This window comes from Pygocentrus nattereri, chromosome 4 (genome assembly GCF_015220715.1).
Source record: "Pygocentrus nattereri isolate fPygNat1 chromosome 4, fPygNat1.pri, whole genome shotgun sequence".
Taxonomy (NCBI): domain Eukaryota; kingdom Metazoa; phylum Chordata; class Actinopteri; order Characiformes; family Serrasalmidae; genus Pygocentrus; species Pygocentrus nattereri.
In genome coordinates, this window is record NC_051214.1 from 19,017,958 (window position 1) to 19,038,510 (window position 20,553).

The 20,553-nt window shown below is 40.2% G+C and overlaps 1 protein-coding gene across 2 annotated transcripts in view; it reads left to right on the plus strand.

The window, feature by feature from the left end:
• ncoa1 (nuclear receptor coactivator 1) overlaps positions 1–20,553 on the plus strand; it is a 104,341-nt gene that overhangs the window by 62,413 nt on the left and 21,375 nt on the right. For both annotated transcript variants that reach the window (XM_017701066.2, XM_017701061.2), the window contains exons 5-7: positions 14,160–14,266; positions 16,485–16,662; positions 17,428–17,607. In XM_017701066.2, the coding sequence (XP_017556555.2) occupies positions 14,160–14,266; positions 16,485–16,662; positions 17,428–17,607 (465 nt within the window). The remainder of the gene's footprint in view (positions 1–14,159; positions 14,267–16,484; positions 16,663–17,427; positions 17,608–20,553) is intronic.

Consider the following 20,553-nt stretch of genomic DNA (forward strand, 5'->3'; position numbering starts at 1 on the left):
ATGTCTCGCCCCACTTGAATAACCACTTCCACTCCCACTCATCCAGCCTTTGTACTCTCACTGCTGCAGCTGCTGTTTTACATGCAGACATCGCTGACGTAGATGTGTAGACACAGAAAAGCGAAGTGATGTCACACATTTTTTCTTAGTGACTGATTCAGCAGGCTATTCATTGCTCTTAATAGGTTTTCTTTGGGCTAATTGACAATATTCTGTTCTCACTAGAGTAAGGATTTAGAACCATTAGCCAACTGTATTTGCACACTGTGGAATTGGACCTGTGCAGTGAAACACCCACATACATGCACACTAGTGAACACGCACTAGGGGGCAGTGAGCACACTTGCCCAGAGCGGTGGGCAGCCCTGTCCATGGCGCCCAGGGAGCAGTTGGGGGTTAGGTGCCTTGCTCAAGGACGCCTTAGTCGTGGACTGTCAGCAAAGGGGATTGAGCCATCGACATCCAGTCACAGGGCTGGTTCCTTAACCTCCGTCCCATGGCTGGCCCTTAGAAGTGGATATTGCTAAGCTTAAAGGCTTTCATAGTATTCAAAGAGACTTGTAGTTTTGATCTTCATCATTAGCATCTAAACTGTTGCATCCAAAGCCAAGAATATGTGTATATTATGTAACTTCAGACCTCTGTGTATAAGTTAAAGAGCTGCTGTAAAATGTGAATTTATACAATCGTTAGCTTGATGCTAACCTTGAAAACGTCATTGAAACGTCATTTTAGTGATAGTGAACTGCTAAACAAAGTGCAAAAGTGCTTATACAGTAGTTTTTTTTTTTGTGCCTTAAGCATCGCTGTGTTATAACATGTTAGCGTGGCACATACTTAAGATTGTTTGTTAGTTCAGTGCCACCTGATGAATCAAAGATCATGGGCAGTCATTTGGGATTTTCACCCTTTTCCTTTATGAACAAGCATTTGTCTGGATCCATCTCTTTTGGACGATATGGTGCATTGTAGAGGGTGAAATACCATTTATTTAAATAAGTAAATAAATAAAATAAATCTTAGTTGAATTGTTTGCTGATGTATTTTTGGCATAGTGACTTGCCTTGAACCATCCTTGCTCATTAAGGACTCTGTCTTTCTTGGGTACTTCTGTTGATGTTCAAGCATAAATGCATCACCTCTTTAAGATGTCTTTTGAACATTTTGCTATGTTTCTCCACACATTTTTGTTTAAAAATTAAAACATTTCATATCTTGTCTTTGTATTTTTATTTAAATCTAGGTCAATTCTTACTTCATTTACTCAACAGTCCGGGGTCTCTGTTGTTGTATTTTCCGCTTCATAATGCGTCACACATTTTCAAAGGGAGAACAGTCTGGACTACAGCCCTAAATTCCTTGCAATTGCATGTTGAAAAACCGTTGTTCTTAAACTGTGGGACTATTTGCTCATGCAGTTGTTCACAAAGAGGTGATCCTCGCCCCGTCCTTGCTTGTGAACGACTGAGCCTCTCAGGGATGCTCCCTTTATACCCAGTCATGACACTCACCTGTTTCCAATTAACCTGTTATGCTGTGGAATGTTCCAAACGGGTGTTTTTTGAGCATTCCTCAACTTTCCCAGTCTTTTGTTGCCCCTGTTCCAACTTCTTTGGAACGTGTTGCAGGCATCAAATTCAAAATGTGTGAATATTTGCAAAAAACAATAAAGTTTTATCAGTTTGAACTCTAAACATCTTGTCTTTGTAGTGTATTCAATTGAATATAGGTTGAAAATGATTTGCAAATCATCGTGTTCTGGTTTTATTTATGTTTTACACCCAACTTTATTCATAATAATCATTATTGTTGCAGCATTTTCATTGTTATTGTTACTATTATAAATTAATTCACTTGTTCAAAATCTTGATATCATTATCATAAGAATTGTAGGAGGAATGTGATGATATGAGTATATATGATGTAACTTTGAGGTCATGTTTCCCTTTTTCTTTTCTTTGGTAAAGTGAAAAGAATAATTTGACCAAAAACACCAGACTTGGCCAGCAATGAATGATCGTGGGAACTGGTAAGCAGGTTTGCTTTGGCATAATTCCAGTTGGTGGCTAGTCTGGTCAGTTTTATTTCTTCTAAGCAAAATTACAATTTGTGGTCATGCTACAGTCTTAAATACAACCCCAATTCCAAAAAAGTTTGGAAAATGTAAATAAACAAAAATGCAAACTAGAGGCAATGATTTGTAAATCTCACAGACCCTTATTTTATTAAATACAAAACAAAACGCATTTCTGATGTTGAAATTCATGAAAAAAATTAACTAATTTAGAACGTGATTGCAGCAATGCCTCTCAGTAAAGTCGGGATAGGGGCAATAAAAGGCTGGAAAAGTAAGTGGTACTTATAAAAACGCCAGAGGAGCAGTTTCTGACGAATTCACATGACTGAGTATAAAAAGAGCATTTTAGAGATAGACTCTCTCAGAAGCAAAGATGGGCAGAGGTTCACCAATCAGCAAAAATCTGTGTCTGAAAGTTGTGAAACAATTTCAGAAAAATGTTCCTCAGTGTAAAATTCTGGACATTCCACCATCTACCGTATGTAATATCAAATGATTCAGAGAATCTAGAGATATCCCTGTACACAAGGGACACCTGTGTGAAGTGACCTTGGGTTTGTGAAAGGTGCTATATAAATGTAACAATAATAATATTAATAATAATAATAGTAATAAAAGACTGACGGTCAATGTTGGATGCTCATGATCTTTGGGCCATCAGGCAGCACTGTATTAAAAATAGGCCTGATCCTGTACTGAAAATCACTGCATGGGCTCAGAAACACTTCCAGAAATCTGTATAGCTGTATCATACAAAGAAGAAGCCATATGTTGACAAGATCCAGAAACACTGCCCTCTTCTCTGGGCCAGGACTCATTTAAAATGGATTAAGACAAAATGGAAAACTGTTCTGTGGTCAAATGAATCAAAATGTGAAATTATTTTAATAAACTATGGGCGCAGTGTTCCAAGGAATCAAGAGGAGACGGACCGTCCAGCTTTATCAGTGCACAGTTCAAAAGCTTGCATCTTTGATGGTCTGGGGTTGCATTAGTGTCCTTGGTGTGGGCAGCTTACACATCTGGAAAGGCTCTATCAGTGCTGAACAGTATATGGAGGTTTCAGAACAACATCTGCTCTCATCCAGACAGTGTCTCTTTCAGGGAAGTCCTTGCATATTTCATCAAGACAATAAACCACATACTGCATCCATCACAACAGCATGGCTTCACAGAAGAAGAGTCTGGGTGCTGAACTGGCCTGTAGCCCAGTCCTTTCACCAATAGAAAACATTTTGCACTTAATGAAACAAAAATCCACTAAAGACCCAGGACTGTTGAGCAACTAGAATCCTACATCAGACAAGAATGGGACAACATTCCTCACCCAAAACTCCAGCAGTTGGTCTTCTCACTTCCCAGACATTTACAGACTGTTTTTAAAAGAAGAGGGGATGGGGCTCCTAAGTGGTGCAGCCATCTAAGCGTTGAGAGTTTGATCCCTGGTGGTGCTACAGCCGTCCATAGCCAGGACTCCAAGAGAGCGAGGCCAATTGTGCCCCCCGCCTCCCCCTTCTCCCACCATCACTCAATGCAATGCTACTCATCGCAGGCGTCTGTTAGCTGACGTAACAGATCTGGCGGCAGTTCGAAAAGATGTGGTGGCACTTCACGGGTCTCGGAGGAAGCCTGTGTTAGCCTTCACCCTCCTAGTCTTGGTAGCATTGTGTGATTAAGAGAGTCCTAACTAGTGGGTGGAATTGGAAATGCCTAAGTTGGGGGAAAAAAAAAAAGAGGGATGCTACACAACAGTAGACACAGCCCTGTCCCAACTTTTTTGAGATGTGTTGCTGTCATCAAGCTCTAAATGAGTTAACGTTTTTCATGAAATGATAAAATGTCTCACTTTCTACATCTGACATGTGTTCTGTGCTCTGTTGTGAATAAAAAAAATGTGTCTGATTTGCAAGTCATCGCATTCTGTTTACATTTACTTATATTTAACACAGTGTCCCAACTTGGAAATGGACTTGTACTTGATCGTAGGAGAGAAGAAGACTTTGGCCTGAAAATGTGGATGATTTTGAGCTCAGCGCAGTGAGGTCTGTGATGTACACCGTAATGAAGCATTATGGATGTGAATGACTGACTTCTTAGGAATCTGCCTAGTTGTTTTTTGGTGTAATTATTCATTCAATAGGCTGATAAATAATGGATTCTGCTCATTTCCGAAGGGAATATTAATCTGCCAGAATTATAATGTGCCCCATGACGAATGACCAAATGAATAGATGCGTAGCACATAATTCAGTGCATGGTTTATTATTATTTGCCTTGTCTGTTTTCAGTTACTAAGCAGCGCGCTCTATATCTTAGAGTTGTAGTTGGATCGTCTCCCATAAGAGTCAGTAAATTAAGTCATGATGTCATTGCTGAGGCACAAGTATTGTGAGGTAAATCTGTTTGTATGTGATTGCTGTGTTGTTTCTAACATACTCACTGTGGTGAGTGGTGGGTATCACAGGTCTAAAGGTTTGTCATGCAGGTTGTAATAGCAAGAAGGTGACATTTGGCAGTGCCAATATGTAGTTACTGATATGAGGCTGAAGCGAATGCCCTCGTATGCTTTATTAGTATTAGGCCATCCCTATACACTAATAGATAAGACGTGAGGCTTATCAAATGTTTTGCAACACAAACAGTGGCGGGCAAAGTACACAAATCATGTATTTGAGTTAAAGTAGAGATACTCAAGGTAAAATATTTCTCTAATAAAAGTACAAGTTCCTGCTTTTGAGCAAAAAATCTGATTTGAGAAATGAGGCTTGCAATGTGAATGCAGTCAGATTTGGGTAGGCTCAGGGATGTGTAGGCTAATTTCTGCTCAGAGCATTGTTTTTGGGTGTACTGTGGCTTTTTGACAGTATTGTGAAATGTTTTCTGCTTCACTGGATTTCTTCTTGAGTCTGTTCCCCTTTTGAAGCAGATAGCGCTCGTGAGAGCCTTTTTAAGCAGCCCTCAATATTGGCGCTTAAAAAAAAAAAAAAAAAAAAAATATATATATATATATATATATATATATATATATATATATATGTATATATATATATATATACACACTCCACGTCTCAGGTAATTGCTGCCATCTCAGGCTAAATCTGGCACATAAAGCTGCATTTACATTACGAGCCTTGTTGCTCAAATCTGATCTCTCACTTGAACTTGACGGTTCACCCTTGTTTAGGTAAGTGACTCAAATCTGTCATTAATGTGACGAGCCGGCATCCTGAAATGACCCTCATGAGCTCATCCTACTCGGTAACGTCACGTGACTGAATCGCTGCATCATCAGCACAAACTAACGAGCAGAACGAGCTTCGCTGAGCAGATCATTAACTCTGATCAGCTCTCAGCTTCATTATTAGAGCCAGATGAAGGAGAAAAAGGTGAGATGAGTTGCTTTTCCACCGTTTACAGGCTTTAACGTCTGTTCGGCGCTGTTGCCATGGTAACGCTGAAGCAGTGGAAAAAAAGCACATGCATTCCAATTGGAGCATTGCATGGCCACGAATTGGATACGTATCCAATCTAGGACCACATATGAAAGTGACTCGGGTCGGATTTCGAAAGATCAGATTTGTGTCCACACAGCCCTGAAAACATCAGATCTGGGTCACGTTTGGACAAAAAACTTCCACTTCAGCCTGGAAATGTGTGTGGAGCCTAGGTCACTCAGTGTTCTTGAACTGGAATTGCTAGTAATGCAGTTTATGGAGAATCTGGTATGGTTTTCAATGTTTTCTATTTTGGGTGTCAGTAGTGCTGGGCCAGATACGGTCTTTACTAGTTTTCCAGATTTGATGTTGCGTGAAAGTATTGGTTTGGAGTTTTATTAGTTGTAAATTAGTTGTTTATTAAGTTGTAAGGTAAGATAAAATAACCCTTTATTAGTCCCATGACAGGAACATTCTCAGTGCTGCAGCAGCAAAAGGAGAGCAAAGCACTGAAGAAAGAAACTAACAACAAGAGAATTAACAAGTGAGTAATTAACCTTGTTTACAGTTTATTACTCATTTCTTTATAGACAGTATGTAGTAGTAAAAGTAAAAAATAAGCTAAAAATACAAACTTCACAAAAATTTACAATATAAAGAATTCTAAATAAATAAAAGCAAAAATATTTTTAGTCAAAAGAAGTTTTGTTTATTAGTAGCAATATAAAAAAATAATTTAACCCAGTGTTACCACTCATCAGTTAATATTCTGTTATTCAATATCAGGAAACCAAGCAGACAACATGCACTATGTTTCCAAAAGTATTAGTTCATCTGGCTTCACATGCATATGAACTTGAGTGACATCCCATTCTTAATCCATAGGGTTTAATATGATGTTGGCCTACCCTTTGCAGCTATAACAGCTTCAATTCTTCTGGCAAGGCTTTCCACAAGGTTTAGGAGTGTGTTTATGGGAATTTATGGACCGTTCTTCCAGAAGCGCATTTGTGTGGTCAGACACTCATGTTGGACGAGAAGGCCTGGCTCGCAGTCTCCGATCTAATTCATCCCAAACGTGTTCTGTCGGGTTGAGGTCAGGACTGCGCAGGCCAGTCAAGTTCTTCCACACTAAACTGGCTCATCCATGTCTTTATGGACCTTGCTATGTGCACTGGTGCACAGTCATGTTGGAAAAGGGGCATGTTCCCACAAAGTTGGGAGCATGAAGTTGTCCAAAATCTCTTGGTGCTGAAGCATTAAGAGTTCCTTTCACTGGAACTAAGGGGCCAAGCCCAACTCCTGAAAAACAACCCCACACTATAATCCCCCCTCCACCAAACTTTACACTTGGCACAATGCAGTCAGACAAGTACTGTTCTCCAGGCAATCGCCAAACCCAGACTCGTCCATGAGATTCCCAGATGGAGAAGCGTGATTGGTCACTCCAGAGAACACTTCTCCACTGCTCTGGAGTCCAGTGGTGGCGCTTTACACCACTGCATTCGACTGTGGAATATTTAGCAGTGAGGAAATTTCGCAACTGAATATATTTCACAGGTGGCGTCCGATCATGGTACCACGCTGGAATTCACTGAGCTCCTGAGAGTGACCCATTCTTTCACTAATGTTTGTTGAGGCAGTCTGCAGGCCTAGGGGCTTGGTTTTATACACCTGTGGCCATGGAAGTGATTGGAACACCCGTCTTAGAAATTGTTTGCATTTGCTGCTTCTCACAATCCAAGTACAATGATGTTGGAATCTGGGATCTGGGGTGGTCAGTTGATTGTTCTGAAAGCATCAGCGGCTTTTTTCTTTTCCTTTTCTGTCTGTTTACTATTCTTGATCAGCTACACATCCTTTCAGACCCATATCCCCTGAAAACTTATACTAAATGGTCATTTTAACCATAAATGAAATAAATTAAGGCTAATTTGCGTGTTATTTGCTTCAGGTACATCAGATTGTTTTGAAAGACCACTTCAAAAATAGTTAAAAACGGCATAAAATACTTTTTTTTTTTTTTTTTAATCTAATTTTAATGCCAGCTTTGTAAGATGTTTTTTTTTTTAAGCGTAGAGTAGCAGTAAATGATGTAAGCCGGTTACCTTGATACTGCAAAGTCGTAATAAATTTGGAAAATACTGTGAAGCTGAATTTTATCAAGACCACCTGTCACTAGTTATAATCTTCTGTACACTGAGGTCGGGTCAAAGCCTGCGTAACTCTTTGGCTGCCCGGCAGATGAATGTGACTCGACCTGGTGCAACAGAGTGAAACGCTCAGGGGTCTTCTCACTCACTCCGTTTCTCTGGAGTGTCATTCAGGACTCTGGCCATCTTTTCTGTTTTTGTTTCAAGCCCTCACCCTGTGATGGTTTGGGGGTGGAGGGGGGCCCACAGGGGCGTGTTAGAGAGCGACCAATGGTTGTGCTCCTCTGCCCCCTGACCTTGTGCAAGAGAGGGGCCTCTTACTGGCCCTGCTTCCTTTCTCTCTGAGCAAACGAGCAAGAGAGAGAGAAAGACTGAAATGGGTAGTGTGGGGGGGGGGGGCATTTTGAGAGCAAAACAGGAACTTGCCACCCCGCCGCTCTTATCTCCAGCCCAGGGTGGTGTCAGCGCTGTTAGATAAGGGCAGGTTCTGGGCTCTATTGCCTTTTCTCAAACACACCAGATGTGGGGCAGCAGCCTTTACAGGGAGCGAAAATCATGCGATAGTATTTTTCCCTTGGATTAAGCAACGTCACTTGTATTAGACCGTAATAGGTTAGTGTGCTGTCTGCCGCAGGGTACAGCTGCACTCACTCTACTGAAATACCAGCTAATTCCAAAGAATCAGCAGTGACCGGCTCATATCTGTAACAGTACTCCCTCATCCACGTTTTGAATGTGCCGGAAATCGGGCTTCCTTCCCTTTAGACCTCCACTTGAGTAAAAGTACTAAAGTTTTTGCCTTCAAATGTACTTAAGTATCAAAAGTAAAAGTACTAAAAGAGTAATTATGGCTCTGATGTCCTGTTATCGTTTTTATAACAAGACTCACTTCATGAACTGATTTTAGGTGAAAATCATCCAGTGTCTCTCTTGGTAAACCAGTCTTTTAATAGAACGTCATTAATTAGTGACGCTGACGTCTATTAAAATGATCATAAGCACAAAACACTGAAGGTAAACAGTTTCCATCAGGGAGAACCGAGTGGCTCTGAAATCACTTTTTACACACAAGCAAAGTTTCAGTTTCAGATTTATTTACAACTTAATTCCAAGTTTCAAAAATTTCAAGTTTAATAAAAACTGGCTTTAAACTCAGGATCACAAATGAGTTTCCTTTACTATATTGATCTGTAGGTCTCTGTTCATAAACATAAACCACCCCAAACTAATTTACTATAAAATGAAATGGTGTTCAGAAAAAAGCCGCGTCAGTCACGACTGCATATGTGGACATATTTCTATATTGTGCTCTATTTACACAAAGTTAGGTTAGTTCATCATTTATGTTGAATAGACTGTACCTTGTACAGAAAGTTTTTATACCCTTATATATTCTTCTATTCTTCTGTGTTTAATAGATGTTGAATATGTTTCTTACTGTATTGTGTTGTTGCTGCTGGATGCCTAAATTTCCTTCGGGATCAATAAAGTATTGATCCATCCATCCATCCATCCATCCATCCATCCTGCATATAAAATATTGTGCTGTTTACGGACGATTGTACAGCATTGTTGGTCACTTCCAGTTATTAAAAAAGCATCTCGTGATTAGAGCCTGAGGAATATATTGATTTATACAGAGTGCATATTTTTTAGTGCTCACTATACGAAGTCTGATACCATACTGTGTAGTGAGTTTAAAGTGAAATTTGTAATCCTGTACCCCTGTATAATTTTATATTTATATAGTATTATAAAAAGTCCAATGATTTGTAACCGGTCGCTCAGAGGTTTTAATGTAAAATGCACCATTCTGGAGGAACTCACAGTGGTGGTGCTGGGAACCATATGTCTTAAATCTTTATTTAAATCTTAAATCTCTATTTTTGGCAATTTTTTGACATGTGAAAATGCCTGTTGTTCTTGACATTGTGTGTAAATTTCATGATGAATGGACCAAAAGAAATGGGCGAAAATGGCTTGAAAAAAGTCTTACATTAAAAGTAAAGTAGGTTTTTTTTTCTTCTCTTGTAAAGTTACCATTTTGGAGATACAAGGTTTTGTTCTGACAACAGTGATATAAAAACTCATAAGTTGGTTCACTGGTGATAAAATGGCCATAAAATAAAATGGCCTTTATTGTATTATCACTTACAATATTTGTGTTGCAGACATTGAGAGACCTGGTTCACATCAGCATCACTATAAAGAAATTTGGGGCTCGTCCAGAAAAGCACTATTTAATTCAACATGTAAACACAAAGTTATGTCAGCCATCATTGTTAATTATGTCGTTTAGTCCCTTAAAATCATATCAGCCCTCAAATTTTCTTAGCACTTCATTTCAACTTGTATATATTATAAATCTTGTTTATCATGCAAACGTCTTATTGTATTATGATGTTAGACTTTTTTCCTTGTTGCCCCTCATATCTGGAAATGCCAAGAAGCGAAGCTGTGACAAAGGTCGCCAGCCTCAGTGCCCATTAGCTTTTGTTTGCTCAGCGTGTGACTGTGTGACCCAGTGACATTGAGTTCGTTTGTTTATTCTGCTTTCATATGAAGCTCCAACTCGAGAGCACTTTGTATAATTCATGACGAAGCCCTCAAGCGCCACCCATAGTTTAGGGACTTGGCTGGGGACCAGCACGTCGTTAATAAACACAGTGTTGTCACTGTTTTTATTTTCGCCGGGAGTGTGAGGCAGCAGGAGTAAAGATGACATAAGCCACTCCTGGCTATTTCTCCAGTGTCTCCAGTCAGTGGTCTGTGAGTTTGGACGTGAGCGTGAAAGAGAACGAGAGTGAGTATGTGTGAAAGAGAGTGGGAGAGAACGATGATGCTGCTCACTGTGTTGCATCATGCTGCCTACATCACTCAGCTCGGGTCCCCCTATGTGATGAGATCAGGTATCGCCTGCTGCAGCACTGCCACGGTAACGCCTGCTGTCATGGCAACAGCCTCTGTTTTGATGGGGGCAGGGAAGAGCGACAGCCTTCATTACCACATTTTGATTGACCGGCTATTGGACAGGCTGTGTGGGATTCGACAGGCTGTGTGGGACAGGCTGTGTGAGGCGTCTGCAGAAAGAAGAGCTATCTGTTTGTTTGTTTGTGTGTTTGTTTTTGTTTTGTGTTGTTTGTTTGTTTGTTTAATTAATTAATTAATCATTCCATATTCATTTATTTTTCCATTGAAGTTCAAGGAAAATTCATCCTTTCATGTTCAACTTTACGATTTTAGATTTGGATTTAATCTTTTAAAATGACTTTAAAACCCATTAATCACTCTTAGCATTGTTCGTGCATAAGTTAACATCATGACCACCTTGTTTCTACGCTCATTGTCCATTTGATCAGCTCCACTTACTGTATAGGTGCACTTTGTAGTTCTACAGTTACAGACTGTAGTCCATCTGTTTCTCTGATAATTTGTTACCCCCTTTTACCCTATTTTTCAGTGGTCAGGACCCCCATGGACCCTCACAGAGCAGATACTATTTGGGTGGTGGATCATTCTCAGTGCTGCAGTAACACTGATGTGGTGGTGGTGTGTTAGTGTGTGTTGCGTTGGTCTGAGTGGATCAGACACTGAGAGTAGTCCACTTTTACTCTTGATATGTTGTGCAAAACTGACCTGCCTGTAGTCCAGATTTGTCACCACTGATAACATTGGGCACATTATGAAATGAAACTTATGACAAAGGAGACCTTGAACTGATGAGCAGCTGAAATCCTGTATCAAACAAGAACAGAAAACATTTCACTTTCAGAACTTCAGCAGCATCTCCTCAGTTCCCAAACACTTACAGAGCGCTGTTAAAGGAAGAGGTGATGAAACACAGCGATAAACACGCCCCTGTCTCAACTTTTTTGGAACGTGTCGTTGGCTTCAAATTCAAAATTGGGCATACATTTTTCAGAACACAATAAGATTTCTGTTTCAACATTTGATATGTTGTCTTTGTAGAATTTTCCTTTTGAGATATGGTTTGCATGATTTGCATCCTATTTTTATTTACATTCTGCACAGCTTCCCAACTAAAATGTATAATCTTAACAAATTGGAGAGTAGCTGGTGCTCTCAGTGGCCCCTCCAGGCTCTCTTTCAGTTCTCTCAGCAGCAGATCTAACTGTACCGCTGTAAGGCTGGGGACGTCCCTTCGATCCAGTCAGCGCCGGTCATTTCATGACCTGAGGCGCCCAGCTTTTGTTTCAGATCCATGACTGACACTGATTGCGATGAAGATCACTGTGAAAATTACATAGCTCAGCAAAAACAGTGTTATTAAATGCTGGCAATTCAGTGCTTTCTGTCCCCCCTCATTTGTCACTTGGGCTGTTAAAGACTCATGTCTTCCGCTACTCCACCCTTGACCTCTCATTACCAGCACAACAAGCAAGTCTGCAGTCTGACTGGGGACAGAGAGCTTTGCGCACATTCCACAGCGTTTGGAAAGCTACGTTACTATTATGTATGTAAATACGGCACAAGGCGATGCACGCAAAACTCAGATCTACATTTAGCTGCTCCTTCCAGGAGTTGCTGCTTGGAATAAATCCCAAAACAAACAGCCTCTATTCTCTCCAGCTGCTGGACCAGGCCCTGTTCTCATGTGGCGGCTCCAGTGCCCTGAGTGGCTTTGATCTTGAAGATGAATGACGAGGTTGAGCGACTTGGCTGTAGAATAATCGCCAACGCATCATATAGCGCTTTGAGGTTTATGAAGATGGAAGCGTTGGCGTTGTGGCTTTTGCCTCTCTTCACATTCTTTTTCTCGAGAGCACCCTTGGGTCTTGCTGTGGTTGGCTTCCACTCAGCTACCCCACTTCGCTAAAGGGGGATTAGGTGAAGTGTCTGCTGTGTTGCTTTCATCTACCACCCGTTTGAGAGGAAGATGGGTACCGCAGCAATATAAGGTGATAACGTTTATATAAGAGAGAAGAGATCAAGTCCAACATGTATGAATATATTTGCCGATAGCAGTTTCAGGGAATTATGAATTCAGCTAACATTGAGTATATTTTTTTGTTTATTTTAATTTTGCTCTCTGGTAGTTTTAGTTACATCAGTGTTTTACTGACTGTAATAATTATTCATTCTTAATTATTACACTTGTTAAAATCAATTGAACTACAGAGACTCTGTATTAAATAGTATAAATATTGCTGCAGTGTGGTGAAGCTGCCTATTATTTGTGTTTACCTTTTATTTCTTATTTTGTGTTAGTTCTCTTCATAAAAAATATATTTTTGTATTATAATGTCACAATTCAAAAAGAAAACACTAAAATATATAGCATAAAATGCTTTATGTTTTTATATATATATGCCAATAATACTAATACTACTGATGAGTTTTGGCAGTATTGACAGAAACATTTTGTGTGTGTGTGTACACAGTGTAAAAGTTTGTATGCCCCTGGTCAAATTGTTGATTTTCTTAGTGAAAATACTAAATTCTCTATAGGGAAGACACATTTGTGCATGTTTAAATGCGCAGTTGCTGTTAATTTGCTAAAATGAACATATTTGTGGGGAGAAAAACAAAATGTGGCCTTTGCAAAAGTAATGAAACATTTTATGTTGTTTTTTTTTCTAATCAATTGTATTATTTAATATTAAAATAAAATATAGTATTAGTACATTTATTTAATGTTAAACTCTTAAGAACTCAAGAAATTGTGCACTAAAATGAGCTGAAAATGTCATATTTAAGTGTGTTTCCTATGAAGGATTTGTTAACATTTTCATATTGAAAATCAGTAAAACAGTACTTTTACTGCAGGTGGGTGTTCAAGCTTTTTAAGTTTCAAGTTTATTTGTCATTTGCACAACATGTCAGGACATCTATGCATTGAAATTCTTGTGGTGAGGCTCAGGTATCACTCTATAGACAGTAAATAAGAAAGTAAAATATAAAAAAACAAATTGAAATATATTAAATATACACAATATATAGAGAAATATACACAAAATATAGAGACAGTATAGATTTTAAGGTGGCTTAAGTGACCTAATGTCATTGTTCTTTAAAGTGGCTTGGTATAATGGTGTTATTGTCCATAGCAGAGATGATCTGATATAATAATAATAATAATAATAATAATAATAATAATAATAATAATATTTCTGACCAAGTGAAATGGTAGTTGGGGACGGACCCACAGCTTCACAGCTTGTTCTGCTGACAGCTTGTGGGTGGAAACTATTCATTAACCTGGTTGTTCTAGTCTGGATGCTGCGGAACCTTCTGCCTGATGCCAGGATGGTGAACTGTACAAACGTATAGGTTTAAATTGATTGTTTTAAGAAATTGTTACGATGAACGTAAACGGTTCATATATAGAATTCACACAATTTAATGATCTGCATTATTGGGCGTTAGCAGTTGCCATGACATCAGACACGGGCTGTCTGTATTAGCAGTACTGTCCATGTTTCCATGTGGGGTTGAAGTGTCCCTGTATTCAGGATGGTTTGTGTGTTTCCACAGAAAAAGCAGCTCTGATGTCCCCAGATGATGAGGTGCAGAAGAGCGATGTGTCGTCCAGCAGTCAGGGCATGGTGGAGAAGGAGGCTCTGGGCCCCCTACTTCTGGAGGTACGTAGGGCTTATAGTTGTGCTTGTATGTATTTATTATTATTATTATTTTTGCTTTTAATCCTGATTTGTTATGATTGTAGAACCATGCTGCTTCTACTGTGGTCGCAGTTAGCGAGGCATATTTTCATCTAGTAAAACTTAAAGCTGGTTTGCAGACAGTGTTGTATGAAATACTATATACTGTACAGAGAAGTTGACTTTTACCAAATGTAGAAGTGTTTAAGGAACAGTTCAGTCAGCAGCACTAATGTTGTTAACAATTATCCATCCATCCATCCATCCATCCATCCATCCATCCATCATCTTCCGCTTCTCTGGGGTTCGGGTCGCGGGGGCAGCATCCTGAGCAATGAAGCCCAGACCTCCCTTTCCCCAGCCACTTCCACTAGCTCCCTGGGAGGGATTCCGAGGCGCTCCCAGGCCAGCTGGGCGATATAGTCACGCCAGCGTGTCCTGGGTCTTCCCCGGGGTCTCCTCCCCGGTGGACTTGCCTGTGACACCTCCCAAGGGAGGCGTCCAGGAGGCATCCTAACAAGATGTCCGAACCACCTCAACTGGCTCCTCTCGACGTGAAGAAGCAGCGGCTCTACTCCGAGTCCCTCCCAGATGACCGAACTTCTCACCCTATCTCTAAGGGAGAGTCCAGCCACCCTGCAGAGGAAACATGGCTCATGACCATAGGTGAGGGTGGGAACGTAGATCGACCAGTAAATCGAGAGCCTTGCCTTATGGCTCAGCTCTTTCTTTACCACAACAGACCGGTAAAGAGCCCGCATCACTGCTGACCCAGCACCAATCCGCCTGTCAATCTCTCGCTCCCTTGTACCATCACTCGTGAACAAGACCCCGAGATACTTAAACTCCTCCACTTGAGGCAAGAGCTCATCCCCGACCCAGAGAGGGCTCTCCACCCTTTCCCGCGTGAGAACCATGGCCTCGGATTTGGAGGTACTGTTAACAATTAATGGAAGCAAATGGCCACTAATTAGTATGATTTAAAAAAAAAAAACATCATGACATTTGGTGCCTGCTGTTGGCAGTGTTGCATGTATGTTTGATCTGTTCCATCCTAACATAACTTTTGGAAATATAGTGTATATAGTATTCATTCATCTACCTTCACACGCATATGAACTTGAGTGACAATAGGCTTTAATATGATGTTGGCTCACCCTTTGCAGCCATAACACTTCCAACTCTTGTGGGAAGGCTTTCCACAAGGGTTATGAGTGTGTTTATAGGAATTTTTGACCGTTCTTCCAGAAGCGCATTTGTGAGGGCAGACACTGATGTTGGACAAGAAGGCCTGGCTCACAGTCTCCGCTCGAATTAATTTCAAAGGTGTTCTATCGGGTTGAGGTCAGGACTCTGTGCAGGCCAGTCAAGTTCTTCCACACCAAACTGGCTAATCCATGTCTTTGTGGACCTGCTTTGTGCCCTGGTGCGCAGTCATGTTGGAACAGGAAGGGGCCGTCCCCAAACGGGGGGTCGCTTCACACCACTGCATTCCACGCTTTGCATTGCGCTTGGTGATGTAAGGCTTGGATGCAGCTGCTCGGCCATGGAAACCCATTCCATGAAGCTCTCTATGCTGTTCTTGAGCTGAGCTGAAGGTGAAGTTTGGAGCTCTGTAGTGATTGACTCTGCAGAAAGTTGGTGACCTCTGCGCACTATGTGCCTCAGCATCCGCTGACCCCGCTCTGCCATTTGACATGGCTGACCACTTTGTGGCTGAGTTGCTGTCGTTCCCAGTCGCTTCCACTTTGTTATAATCCCACTGACAGTTGACTGTGGAATATGTAGTATGGATCCAGGCTTTTTTCAGAATAATTTTTCTTTTAGTCCGTTCATCATGAAACATACATACAATGTGAAAGGGCAACAGGCATTTTCAAATTATGTCAAAAACTCAAAAATGACATGGAGATATGAGGTTTTCCTATTGCCTATATAACGTTGAGCTAAATGTAACGTGACTCATTACTTAAAATGAGTTTGACTGCCCTGTTTTAACCTCTTTTAGATGGTGAAGGTGTTATTACCTTTTTTTTTTTTTTTTATTACTTTGTAGATCTCTTATTCAGATTTGTATAAGAGTAGGAGAAGAAAAATCCAGTTACACCATGTCCAAAGCTGGCCCAGTTCCCATGGATGGGAGTGTTTGTGGTTTTTATCCTTTGTTTTTTTTTTTTTTTCTTTCTTTTTCTTTCTCCAGGCCCTGGACGGCTTCTTCTTTGTGGTAAACCGAGAGGGCCGGATTGTGTTTGTGTCGGAAAACGTCACCAACTACCTAGGCTACAGCCAGGAGGAGCTGATGACATCCAGCGTCTATAGCATCCTGCATGTCGGCGACCACAACGAGTTTGTTCGCAACCTGTTGCCCAAAAGCCTGGGTGAGTGTCATTTAGTTCGTCCTGTTGACAAGGAGTGGAAATGGATCCACACCATGCTGCCCAGAGCTTAATGTCAACACTGACTGATGCAGTTAATGCTAGAATGCAGGTCAGAGGGCGGCATGTACTGGCTCAGACCGCTCTGATTCGACTCGCACAAGCACATATTCCTCCTCTCATGACTCTGACACTCTCGCTCGCTCGCTCTCTCTCTCTCTCTCTCTCTCTATTTCAAAGACACAGATACACTACCTGCCAAATATTTGCAAACACTCTGCCTTCTTTTGAAAATTTTTGGAGTAATGTAAAATTTTTTACTATTACTTTTTAATTATGCAACAGAAAAAAAGGTTTTTGTTAAAGTGCAGCTTTATGTTCATCAAAGTGTCTTCATTAGTATGAAAGGAAGGTTAAATAATAACTGTTAAACAATGATCTGACCTTTTTCTTTTGACCCAAAGGTGGTTTGAATACCTGTGAAGTGTGATTTATGATACCATAGTAGCAGAATACAGTGTGTGGACTTTGGCTTAACTCTTAGACTAGTACTTTTGTCAGTTGTTCCTTCAGTTCTGCGTTTTTTTCCCCCAAAAGAAAAGATCTAAGCAGCTTTCTCTTTAGTGTTAAGTTACTTCAAACTGACAAAGAAAATGCTCAAATGTTCCAAATAGTGTTCTCAAGCTTTAATGGGCGGTGAGTGTGCTGTCATTGTCTCACTCTTCTTTCTCCAATAGTGAGTGTGTTTGTTTATTTGTGCATGTACAGTGAATGGGGTGCCTTGGCCGCAGGAACAAGGCCGGCGGAACAGCCACACGTTTAACTGCAGGCTGCTGAAGAGGCCTCCAGATGAAGTGGACTCTGAAAACCAGGAAGCCCGGCAGCAATACGAGCATATGCAGTGTTTCACCATCTCGCAGCCGAGAGCCATACAGGAGGAGGGCGAGGGTGAGACACACATACTTGTGCTCTGTTCTCTGATAAAACAGCCTTAAGTGGCTTATTGCTTTTGTAAAATGCCAGCCAACATGAAACATGATTAAATACACATTTTTTCAGAAAATAGTTAAAGTTATTATTGATAATAATTGACAGACTTTGATCAGAAAGTATTCTGCCAAGAAATGTAGTTCCTTTTAAAGTACAGTATTTGCTAAGCTACCATGGACTGAATGAGGAGAACATTTCGGTCGCTCGTCGCTTTTTGTTGTATAACAATGAACATATGATTATGCAGCACTATTTACTGCAAAATCTTACATGTTAGAAGTACTTTTTAGTCACCAAATTACCACCGCGAGTCTGATTCAGGAACAATCCAGCGGTGCTCTCTTCTCACGCTGGGGCTGAATCTCAAACTGTTTCCTGCTCCCTACATAGTACACTATGTAGAAGATTGTTTGGCTGTAGAGGCTTGAATATCTAAATAGCTCACACACTGTTTAGGGAGTTTGGAACCAATTGGGATTCAGTCTGGGTTTTACAACCGCTTGGCATGCATCTCAGCCAATCGGATTTTAGGAACAGAACGGTCAGTTTCATAATTATTCATAAACTCAGTGCATGCAAATATAATATAAAGTCACATAAAATACTCCAAAAAGTAATTTAAGATGGGTACTTATTTTAATTATCTGACTATTTTTATGTCTTAGAAGTTCAAATTTACATAAACGTAGGCCTTTTCCTGGTGACAGCTAATGGAGTTGGTTGTTGGCGCACTGTGATGGTAAAAACTCATTTGTTTTAATGAGTTTTAAAACAAAAATAGTTGTTCATTTATTGTTTTTTGTGCAAACCACTGCAAGACAACAGAACTCCCACACATAAACATAACTGAACTTTTACACATTGGGTGACGTCATATCCTGCATTAATGCCACGTTTATTGTACCTAGATAAGATTGTTCTAGAAACGCAGCTACACTGGTTTAACAGCTTCTGTGCTGCAGGCAAACATCATGCCTGTGTGGAGAGCAGCCTCCTCTCTGCTATGCTGTACATTTTAGAACATCCTCACACTGCTGTGTTAGGTTTCAGACTGAAAAACAACTGCAGTCTCTGGAAAAACATGAGCGAAAACACCACTCTGCTGTCATTTATCAGTTAAACTGCTTCAGAGCAGAATTCCGCAAACTCTCAGAAGGTGAAGTTTATATAATATTTGCAGTTATGTTTTCTTATTGGAATAATTTCCAAAAAATTTTGCTGCCAGATTAAAAATCATAAAGTAATACAAACAAGGCTTTTACTGAACTGCACTATATTACTATCCAGCGTGTTAGTGTTTCTACTGTGGCTGTTGAGGATCATCTGAAAATTACTGGATGAAACAGTAAAGCAAATGAAAAATATACCCCTAACCTGATTTTCATCTTCTACTACATTTACAGTATAATATTACAGTTTATAAAAATATTTTGTAAAATAATGCAATAATGATAAATAAGGAGTGTCAAAACACTGATTTTCAAGCCTGAATCTGTTCTTACTGAATTGTTCTATGTGAGGATTTTACTTGGTCTGCCTGAATCAAAACACATTTTCTTTCCATACTGTGACGTGAAACACAGTATCAGGGAGTAATCAGATAATGGGAAACTCCGGGTCTACATGAGTCAGACGGTCATCAGATTTCTGCTTTACAACCAGACAATAAACTCACAGAAGAAGATAATATAAACATAAACATAATGTAAATCTCAAGACTTCAAGCTGCAGCTTTTTTTTTAACATTGCGCCGCATTACCTGAAGATATGAACATACATCATCTAGAGGATGATTAATATTTAAATCTTTTAATTTCTGTTTGGTGTCAGTAATGCTGTTGCTTATATCCGGTAATAAATACATCAGAATAAGAGTTTACAGCACTGAGAAATCTGATTAATCCAGTCACTCTATTGGATTTTTTTTAATGGTATTTCAGATCGGAGTATGGCATTTACATGACCATTTGAATAATCGGATTATGATCAGATTATTGAGTGCATGTTTGATAGATGTGGGTAGTGGGAGGGGCAGGTGATGCACATTATTGGTTAATGTAATTTTCCCCACCTGCTAATGCTCAGTGATGTATGGAGGTGGACAGAAGTCACTACAGAAAAACTATTTAATTTAAAACTTTGAATGCAGTTTACTTGCTTAGGAAAGTATTACTTTTAACAGTTCCGGCCATGCAAGCTGATTGGTTGAGAGGCGTTCTAACTGCGCCATAACATCACTTTTTTTCACAAACACTATCACTTTGCTGAGACATCGTTGCTAAGCAACAACTTTGACAGCTGTAGGAGACGCTCAAGCCATTTGAACATTTTCACTCTTACTTTGCCACAAACAGAAAACGGACAGTTAAGATCATCTGACCGACAGCCTATTTGGTCGGACTCTGAAGACGAGACAACATTAAATTCCCAAACTGTCGAAACCACTGAGCAGCTTTTCAGTCGGCAGCTGTGACAGAAGAACAGCTAAACAACCTGGAATCAGTCAGAAATGAACCCAATACCATTAACCAAACGTGTCTGATCTTCAGAGTCTGACCAAATCAGACTGAGCCATAAAACTGACACAATAAAAAACAGAAAAGCTGCTCAGTGATGATGACAGTTTGGGAATTTAGTGTAAGGAGCTGGAGAACAAACTGCCGGCTGTGCAGCGAGTGGGTGAAGCTTGTTACTCTGACGTAGCAACAAGCTGCTCATTAAGGAGCTATAATTTGGAGTAAGGAACTGAACATTAAAACATATTAAACCCCACGTTCACGGCCCAGTTTATTCATTTCTTACTTATTTAACAGTTGTATTAAAACATTCAGAGTGTGTTATCACCAATAACATCATGGCTGTGATGATCTGTGGTCACCAAATCACAGCCGTGATGCTATTTCA